This window comes from Antechinus flavipes, chromosome 2 (genome assembly GCF_016432865.1).
Source record: "Antechinus flavipes isolate AdamAnt ecotype Samford, QLD, Australia chromosome 2, AdamAnt_v2, whole genome shotgun sequence".
NCBI classification, from domain to species: Eukaryota; Metazoa; Chordata; class Mammalia; order Dasyuromorphia; family Dasyuridae; genus Antechinus; species Antechinus flavipes.
Window position 1 is genome coordinate 511,708,831 of NC_067399.1, and position 10,248 is coordinate 511,719,078.

A 10,248-nucleotide genomic window follows, 5' to 3' on the forward strand; every position below is an offset into this window, starting at 1 on the left:
TCCCTCTTGAGCTTTCATTCATCCTTTAACTCCACTGTCCCAAACCAGAAATATCCCCGCTCTAGGAATATCATAGAAGTTTGCACCCTCGAGTTTAATAAGCCCACAGAGAAGCTTGTCAGAGGAGTATAGAGATGATCTTACAAGAAGCCTTTCCCAACTTCTTTTAATTCTAGCGTTTGAACACGTGGGTGGAGCTCTAGCTTTGGCAATCTCCTTTGTGCTCCTGTGGTTGTGCTTTGCTCAGGGACTGCGGGCCTCCTTGGGGGCTGGCTGTGATTCTGTGCCGTGGTCTCTCCTGTCTCAGAAGTGGTACCGAGGTTCTTCAGAGAGAACGTCCTTCGGACCTCCGTGTACACACTTGCCTTGTGCTGGCTCACCGCTAAATGGGCTCTGTGGCTCTCTGCGGTGGAGACCGAATGCTTGCCAGTTCCACTCAGGGGAGGACCTCAGGATCTGGCGCCTGAGAATCATCTCCAGAATCTTTCAGAATCAATTCAGAGGAGAGCAGTTCAGTTTTCTGGCACGGTGCTGGTAGACTGTCCAGGGATTCATAGACATACAACAGTGAAGTCAGTCCAGTCCCTCGGGAGACTTTCGGTTTGACATGTAGCCTTATAACTACAAAAAAAAGGTCAAAGACTAACCCTGCCCTTGGGGAACTTGGACTGTGAATGAAACCAAAGGCAAGCAACCAGGTACAAACAAGCTACATACAGGATAAATCAACAGAGAGAACTTGGATAAGGCTTTTTGAAGGAATCCAGGGAGGCCAGGAGGTAGTGATGAGGACACATATACACACGTATACACACGCACGTGCACACGTGTTTAGCGTTTTTGTGGTGTGTTTTTGTGTGCTTGCAAAATAAAGCATGCTAAGTACATGCAAGAGGAGAAAGCAAAATACTTTCTAAGTATATGAAAGAGCCAGCCCTGAAATCCAGAACTAGATTAACTTTAACATTAACTTCCTACATCTCCATCCTTCTTTGGGACCAGGATACCTTTGCTCTTAACTTTAGGATTTTTGTTTCTCACTATTCTTTAAACCTTCATTAATCCCTAACCCCCCAACTTGAGTTGTCTGGTTTCATGACTCAAGTCATTGGCTCCCTGACCTCTGAGATCTGCTAAACTTTATCTCTAATTATCTTATTCTTCTTCCTTTGATGCTACCATGTAACTGGGGTATATGGTACGCACTTCTTTCCCTTCTTATCCTCTGTCCCCTAACATTCTATGAGTTTTCTAGGATTTATTTACAAGGGAAAAGAGAATATACAGATAAAATCCGGCATTTTTCCTTTCTACAGGAACCCCTGCCTTAACATTGGCCCTAGGGAATAAAAAGGTGGTAGAGGAGTAGGCAGCATCCATGTTGACTCAACCATTTTTCCAGTCAGGTTGTTGAAGTTTGAATTATTTTGAGGGTTTAGGTTGCTGGGGACAATAATCATTCCAGAGAAGCAGTTCCTGCTTTTATGACTGGCTTTAAGCAGCTAAGCAGAGAGAGTCCCTTGGTTTTGGCAGGTGCACCCTGGCCTCCAAACCAATTCCACCCTATTGTCCCTTGCTCCTCAGGAAAATTTAAATTACTTAGTAGGGAAAATATTTGAGCAAGGAAAGTATTACATATGTATTGGGCCCTGAAACCTTCTACCCCACCTGTTTTCCATGACCCCTATAACACAATGCCTTGGCTAACAGTACAAGCTGAGGCACCCGAGCGTGTATTCTGCTGACAGGTGTGCACTAGGTGTTCCAGCAAGAGAAATGTCACAGAGTCATGCATCGTGCCAAGAATGGGGCAAGCACTCCCCTCCATTGGAAGAACTGTTGCCAAGGCATGTGATCTGGGGGAAACAGAGGACGGCTGGGGGGAGATATAAGGGACAAGGGAGAAAGGGAGAGACATCATGAGCTGTACCAAATAAAGTGTGCCTGCTGCAGCCTTCATCGGGTGTGCTGACTGACCATCTCGTCTCACGTATCCAGAGAGTCCGAAGAGTCGTAGAGGCGACTAGGTAGGGAAAGATACCGCCCGTTAGAAGCAGCTAACAAGTATGGAGATGGTAAGAAGCATTTCCAGGAAAGAATGTCCTCTAGGGCTTTCTCCCTCCCCTGCTTTGCCAGAGATCTCTGGTGGTGATTGTCATTGTTTGTCCCTTTTGGAAGAGGACCATGACATCAGGGAGATGGTGTCATGACATACAAGTAAATGGGATTTAAGTGAGGGAGGCTGGGCAAAGTTATCTGCCTCTCTTTGCTCTCCAAGGCCACCTGGGTCCAGTGGCAAGATATGGATCAAGACTACTGGAGATGGCCCCGATGCTTGAAGAGCAGGGCAAACTGTACTAAGAAGAAATGAAAAATATTTAAGCCTGGGGACATATTTCCCTCTTTCTAGGGAAGTCTAATCCTGGAAGGGCCCCTGGAACTCAAAAGTACTTCCCTTTTTACTCACAATATTTTCAACCCAATTCTCTTACCAAAATTTAGGCCTTAAAGAAGCTAGTAAGGGCAAAAACTTATAGGAAAGATAAGATGCCCAAAATGAGTGATAGATATGCTCAGAAAGACTGTTCATTAGGGACTTGGGTGATGTCTTCTATCACTTGCCCACTCAAGGGCCCTCCTTTCCAAAAGCTGGTTGTGAGCAAAAGGAAGGGTGGTTCTGGTTCTTAAGTAGAAAGAAGTGTTCTGAGGTAGACCATGGGTCATTGTTGTAGGCACTGAGGAGAAAAGATTTTCTGGACTGGAGCTGAACCTCCCTAGCTGTTTTGACTCTGCACAAGTCATTTAACTCCAATTGCCTAGCAAAAAAATTTTAATTAAAAATAAATTTTAAAAAAACAAAGAATTGGGTTCACTTATCCAACCTAATCTTTCTTCTTATACCCTAAACTATCTCCTCCTACATCCTCCAGAATAGTTCCATCAATCATCTCCTTTTTTGAATCTTTGTCTCTCCTTCTGATGTGGGTTGAGTGGTCTCAATTCCTGGCGGTCTAAAGGTTAGTGGCAATAAGAGAGTTGTTAAGAATCCCCTTTAAATCAACCACAGGTTTTAGGAGTGAAAGAAGTCACTCATTCCCGAATTATTAGTTGCAAAATAAAAGTTTATTGTTGGGTAGAATTCACTTTACCAAGAAACTGACTTCTATTGTGCAGATCTATTGGAAAGTGGAGTTTTGCACTGAGAATGCTTTCTCAGTGGACAGAAGATCCTGGCAGCTGAGTGAGCTACCTAGGTCCATCTGTAAAGACCTTGGTGGAGGGATGCTGTTATATTAAGTATCTTTAGTGAGGGGCTAGGACAGCCCAAGCAGGTCAGACCCAGTAGGGGCTGGAATGGATCAGATCAGTATTCCTCAACTGAATGAGAATTTAGAATTTCTACAGGAGTTGATTCTCTTATCCTGAAAGGTTTGGGCTCTCCCAAACCTCTCCCAAGCTCCCTTTCAAAGGAGACACAATCTCAGAGTGATAATCTTAAAGGGAACAGTTCCCTTCCCTCTTCACTTCCTTGTTTGTTTGTTTTTGTCTCTTTTTACAAATATTCTCAGGTCTCCCCAGCCTAAAAAATTCTTCCCTTGATTTGTTATATTATTAAGCTTTATTCCTCTCTTCTTCACTTCACTTAGTTGCTTACAATGCCTAGAACTTAATAAACACTTGGTCTTTTCTTCCCTCCTGCCCCCCATAGTAGATGTCCAGGCCCAGAAGAGAGTAGCTAAACAAGTTAGTTATAGCTTTACACTAGTGTCTCTATGTTTATACACCTAAGTCAATGCTCAACCTTTGAGCATCCCAGAGTGATCTGGGTAAAAGTAGAGAGCCCCTAGCCAAGGGAAATTCAGTGCTTTCCGTTTATCGGATGATCCCTCCCTCCACCCTTTTGATTGGCACTTCCTCTTTCTGCCAAGTCCTGCTCTGCAGTCATTTGTTAGGTCCCTGGGATATCTCAGCCTCAAGCCCACCTGGCTCTGTTCTCTGCTAGAACCGGGACAAGAGGACGAGGTAAGGCAAGTCACTTCTGGGGATGGACCAGCATTGAGGTGAAGAGAGGGAAGGACTGAGAGGGGCTCCCAGGAAGAATTAAGGACTCAGGGGGATGAGAAACAATAAAGGAATAGGAGTGGAAAGAAGCATTGAGGAGATGGCATATTGGTATCTGAGAGATAGGCAAAATTGTGAAGGAGACTGCCTCTCTTACTCCTACAGGCTACTGACCCTCCTTCCCTCTCAGGATTAATTACTGCAGACTTTATTCTGTTTTCTAATTGCTTCCCCTTATGCTGCTTCTCTCTCCCACTGGCCCAGACACTTTTATTCGGCTGCCACAGAGTGGGACACTATCTACAACCTTCTCTTTCCCTGCTGACCCCAGGACTTTTTCCCCAAATGAAGGTCCGGGTCTCCTGTTTGATAGTGTGATAATTTGATAATGGATCTGTCCAAATTGAGGTAGTAATGCCCAAAGAAACAGATGCTGAGAGTTAGAGGAGTGGGCAGATGGGAGGAAAGGATGAAGGAGAGGGAGACAGTTCACAGCATGTCTCCTTCCATTTCCTTTCTTTCTTCCTTAGAAAGCCAGTTCATAGAGTCAATTGTCGCCTCCGAAGAGTGGTCAGGGAGTGCTACAGCTGCTCAGAATGGCATCCCCTGGAAATGAGAGGCCATCACTTTGCTTTAGAGAAGAAAACTTGGTGAGTTGGGTGGGAACCTCTTTCATTTCTACAAAATTAACCTCTTTCACTTTTGTTTCTTCTCTCGCTGAATGTGAAATGTTTGTCAGAAAGCTTTCTTCCTATTGGGTAGAAGAGTTCCTCTTAGTGATCCTTGGCCCCTTCTCCCGAAACCTGAAACTTGCTGGGAAGATGGGAAGGGGATTCCTCACTGTTACTCGTATCTGCATCTGTAAAATAAGAGAGTTGGAAGAGATGGTCCCTTAAGTTTCTTTTCAGCTATATTCGAGTTCTACCTCTCGCTTTAGCTTGCAGCTGCTGGGTCTCCTTTATGGATCAAAGAGGATTGGGGAGAGATGCAGAAGAGAATCCATTCAGAGATGCTTCTATGGACTAAGTGGTATTTCTAATAGTTATGGATTGACCTTGGGATTCTATAGACTCAATGACAGAAATCAAGAATTTCATGCAGGAGGGATTCTCAGAGATCACCTTGTCTAACTCAATCATTTTATAGATGAAGTCACTATTCGTCATCCTCAGGCACTCTGACTTCAGAATTCCTTCCCCTCTACCATAGTTGCCTTTGTTCACTTGCTTTCCACTATTTGCCATCATTGTTTCTGCCTGTAATTACAATTGCTCAGCTGACCATCAATCATTCAGACTTCAGAACTCCTGAGCAGCTTCAGCCACACTTATACCTTCAAACACACATCTCCTAAACCTGCAATTACACTTTATGTTCCAGTGGCTCTCATACATACAGATTTGTGTAGTCTCATACACATCTCATAAATCCCAAAACTACACTTTCTATCCTAGTGGCTCTCCTTCAGTCCCAAATATTGCTTCTCTAACTCATTCGCCATGCCCCCAGGAAGGTCATTATTAGAATAACCTCATCATTCTGCAAGATGTCATAAGTTTTGATAATTGACTTCATCATTACTCTCCATCTCTCGAACTAGAGGGTAGAACCATGAACTCCATTTTATCAAAAGCAAAAAAAGACAACATTCTTCTATACATATATCGGTAAAGGAGACAGGAAACACATGCAGAGACTATTGCTATCATCTTCCCTGCTTCCTTCCTGGGTATCTCCTCCAGAATCCCCCATTTCACCTTTGCCAATAATCAAATCAAACTATCATTGCCACCAGAAAGAGTGCAATAGTAATTGCCCTATGGATCGACTCATAATCCCCCTTTTCTGGCCACCATTTTCCTACATATGTTATCTCCTATTAAAATAAAATAGTTCCTGACTTCAAGGAATCTATTAAAGACTTTGAGGTCAGGGATTGTTTTATTTTTGTATATGTACTGTTAGAACCTAGCACAGAGCCTACCACATAGGAGATAATTAAAATTATATTAAGCCACTAAAATAATTGTTAATTCATTCAATATTCATACATATAAGACTATAGGATTACATATCTAGAGCTGAAAAGAACTTTAGAAGCCATTTATTCCAATCTTACCATTTAACAAATAAGAAAAGTGATTTCTCTAAGGTCTCTCAATTTAAAAGTGATTGAGACAGGGACCTAGGTCTCTGAATCCATACCCATTTTCTTTTCCCTGGACCATTCTTCCTTTAGGAAACACATCACCAGGACACATATAAGAAGAGGCACATGTGTGGCCAATACAATTCACAATTCCAAAATTCAGATGCCCTTTGGTGATGATCGAGTGAAATACGGTCCTCTGTGACTGTTCTCTCAGCTGGTTTTTATTGCTCTCTAGCAAATGGCATCACTGCTACTCTCTGCTACCATCTGCTGATCTTTAGTTACCCTGAAAACTCATCAGACATTTTGTTGCTATCGATTGGATTGCATGTTTTATAAAGTCTATCCCCTGGAAAAAAAGAGGATTTAACTCTTAAGAGTGACTGCATCAGAGATTATTTTTAGTCACACTCTTTGGACAGCCACAAAAGCCAAGAGAAGTTCTCAAAATTTAGATAGTTGTGTTTTGAACTCTATTTCTCTGGCTGCTACTGATCTCTCAGACTAAATTCTTAAATTAGTTATGGTCTGAAATTCATTCTATCATATCTCTGAATAACTAGTCTGGGAACCTTCAAATAATCTGAGAGATTCCATTTAGCAAAACTTCAAAAGAGCTAGGTGAGACTGTAGTAAGGAGATTTCTCCAATCTCCTTCCTAATTATGTTCCTTGCTAACATGAAAAGAATTCTGGGGCAAAACTGAATGGAACAAGCAACCGTTGCTCTACTTCTCATCAGCAAACAAAATTGCTGTGCTCCCTATAGATTAGGAGTCCTTAATCTTTTTTTCTGATATCTGATGACATACTCTAAGAATAATGTTTTTAAATGAACAAAATAAAATAGGAAACCAATTATATTGGATATATATGTAGTTTTCAAAATATATCATTTTCTATATATATTTTATGATATATTAAGTATATTCTATTTATATTGAAATATTAAATTTATATATTTTGTATGTTTATATTAATATGTATTAAAATATAAATATATATTTATAAACTATATAGTTTTCAAAAAATATTAAGAACTCTTTCCAAAAATGGATAGGTTTTCCCTTCCTCCCTATTTTAGTCAAACCCTGTATCATTCTTCATCTCATTTCTGACTGAGACCAATCACCTTTGTTGATTCCTTTCTTCTCTCTTGGCTCCCCTGTTTCTCTAACAAACTGAATGCCTTTCAAACTGGCACCAGTCTGTAGGCTATATGCACGTGTGTGTGTCCACACAAACTGTGCAACAGCTATGTACTGGTATATACAAACAACACATGTGAATCCCCAATGACCAACACGTTATTCTTTTTCATAGCTACCAATGAGAGATTCCAGCTCATTGTTTGCTGGATCTTCAAGGAGGGAGCAGAAGTTTTGGCAGGAGCATCACAACAAAGGGAGCAGTAATCAAGAGGTCCAAAAACAAATGAGGCAGATCAACTCGGGCAAAACAAGATGCAAACCAATCAATACCATCATTCACAGCCCAAAGGACACGATCAAGGATATCTGCACCGATCCCAGCAGCAAGAATGTGCCTTGCAAGAACGGGCGAGACAACTGCTTTGTAGGTGCAAAGCCACACCCTGTCACCATCTGTGAGGAGAAGGCAAACTCTCAGCCTGGTAAATGTCGCTACAACTGCACAAAGAAAGAAGCAGTCAAAGTCACTGTGGCCTGTGAGAATGGGAGGCCTGTGCATCTCGAACGCACCCATGATGAACTGTGATTACCCTGAAATGTTCTCCTTTTGAAAGATGATCCACTCTTCCAGCGATAGAAGCAAGAGCTGTCATATAGACTAGGCTCATTTGCTTTCCTTAAAACCATCCTCAAACCTAATTAACCCTTGATTTTGCAATTCTAGGGGCTAAAGAACAAAAGCCAGAGAAGTAAGCAGGAGTTGCTTTCCTTCCTCAAGCTATCCTGAAGTGCCAGCCCAATCTATGGTCCAGGAAATATACCCGACTAAATCAATGCTATGTCCTTGCTGAGTATACTTTCTGTGTCAGAGCTAAGTAAACCTTTTTTAACTGTTTGGTAGTCTCCAAGTGTCTCATTTTGTTCTAATTCTCAATCTAATGCTCCAGACTGGCCTGAATTAGGCCCAGTCTACACCACTCAAGATGAAACATAAATGGAAGGCCAGAAGTAACCTGGATTGATAGATCCGTATAGAAAGACCCTATTCCAAGTCTTGGGGTGATTTTAGTTCCACCCTTGTAGGGTTTAGGAAGATCACCAAGTGATCATTCCCTCAGTTTCCTCTACAGCTTCAAAATATTATTGAGTTTGGACTTGTATGAATCATATATCAGATATTTGCAGACTAAGAATCTGATTATTTGGGGCAATTCAGGATAAAAGTCAAATTCCCTGATTTATCTGGAGGGTGATGAGCAGAAAAAGTAATTCTGCTTCAGACATGGGAGGTAACAATTAATCTCATTTAAGCTCTCTTCCCATTACACAAAAGATGATCACCAACAACAAGCAAACCTTTATCAAAGCAGGCAGTAGAATTCATCACAAAATCCATACAGATCAGATTAGGTCATAGAAGATATAAGTAAAGGTGTTCTGTCACTCAGAACTAATCTATACTTTGTAATTTCTAAGGTTGTAGATACTAAGAATCCAGGAACATGTTGGAGTTCTGACTCTTTCCAACATGTTTCTGACTATGGCTATCTCATCCAGGAGAATAACCACTGGGTTAATAGAAAGAGGAGGATTCCAGGAGTTTGGGAAATGAATAAATGCTACAGAAGAAACAATCAGAATAAGACCTGAAGCAGAGGAGCAGAGGAGTAACAGGTGCAGAATCAGATTGGACAGTAGGAGTGTTATGTGGTGGGGACCTTCCAGATGTACAGGAAGCAATAGATCCTTAAGGGTTTCATTAAATTGAGGGGGGTTACAGATCAGAATGAAATGTGCATTGATAACAGTGCTTTGGTAGCTGCACCTGGGAATATTGTAGATAGATTGCATTTGGTGATTGGAATCATTGTGGAGATTTTATTCCTGTTGTGAGCTTACAAACAATAGTAGAGAGCTTGCAAACATCAATAATATTCTGGATCTAGTCATGCAATATTCTTTTTGCAAAACTTAAGATATTTGTTGACATATTGTGCCATCTTTTTATTGCAATAGTTGGTGAAATTGTCCTTGGGAAACTGTCAATATTACATTTTGAACCACTGAAAATTAGTGAAACTGGAGGAATCACTTCAGTGACCAGAATCACAGATGGTGCCCACAGCACCAAGAACAGCAGTGGGAAGGGTCTATGTAGAGCTAGAGCCATCTCTTCAATTAGCTGGAAAAGGAAGAGAAAAGAAATGAAATGGAACGGAAACAGAGCAGATAGACGAAATGTAGTCATTCCTCAAGCAATCCTCATCCTCTCTGGTGACTCCCAAGTCATGCCATTATTTCCACTTACCTCCGAATCTCCAATTAGTAAATAACATTCATTAAGAATTCATTATACAGGGGCTGCTAGGTGGAGCAGTGGTTAGAGCACCAGCCCTGAAGTCAGGAGGACCTGAGTTCAAATGGGACCTCAGACACTTAACACGTATTAGCTGTGTGACCCTGGGTAAGTCACTTAACCCCAATTGCCTCAGGGGAAAAAAAAAAGAAGAATAATTCATTATACAGAGAATCATACTTAGCATCACAAATGTAATAAGGGGGGAAAGAAATGGAATGAGCATAGATTTAGAAGTGAAAAGGATCTTAGAGACCATCTAATTCAAGGCTCTCATTCTACAAATGAAAGGAAGGGGAAGGAAGCAACTGTCTTTTAAGCACCTACTACTGTCACAGATATCTTATTTGATCCTCCCAACAACTTTACAAAGTAGTTGCTATTATGACCCTCAATTTACAGTCAAAAAAACTGAAACAAATTGGTTAAGTGACTTATCCAGAAACTACTTAAGTGTCTGACCTCAGATTTGAACTGATGCTTTCCTGATTTCAGACCCTGCACTTGATCCACTGATCAAAACAAAAA

General features: G+C 41.4%; 1 protein-coding gene across 4 annotated transcripts; it reads left to right on the plus strand.

Annotated features, from left to right (window-relative positions):
- Positions 1-1,917: 1,917 nt before the first annotated feature.
- LOC127551007 (ribonuclease pancreatic-like) lies at positions 1,918-8,259 on the plus strand. 4 transcript variants are annotated; one of them, XM_051980380.1, is made up of 3 exons: positions 1,918-2,027; positions 4,593-4,712; positions 7,537-8,259. In XM_051980380.1, the coding sequence occupies exons 2-3, from the start codon at positions 4,659-4,661 to the stop codon at positions 7,948-7,950; spliced, it is 468 nt and encodes a 155-aa protein (XP_051836340.1). In that variant the 5' UTR covers positions 1,918-2,027; positions 4,593-4,658; the 3' UTR covers positions 7,951-8,259. The 4 variants fall into 4 exon arrangements, with proteins under 4 accessions (XP_051836340.1, XP_051836342.1, XP_051836339.1 ...); XM_051980379.1 differs by having other exon boundaries at positions 1,920-2,075; XM_051980381.1 differs by lacking the exon at positions 1,918-2,027 and adding an exon at positions 3,428-4,023.
- Positions 8,260-10,248: the final 1,989 nt, after the last annotated feature.

Bases quoted from the DNA above. Each gene is read 5' to 3' on its own strand.
- LOC127551007 (XM_051980380.1), top strand. From the start codon at position 4,659: ATGGCATCCCCTGGAAATGAGAGGCCATCACTTTGCTTTAGAGAAGAA. The intron at 4,713-7,536 runs GTGAGTTGGGTG...TCTTTTTCATAG, and splicing joins GCTTTAGAGAAGAAAACTTG to CTACCAATGAGAGATTCCAG.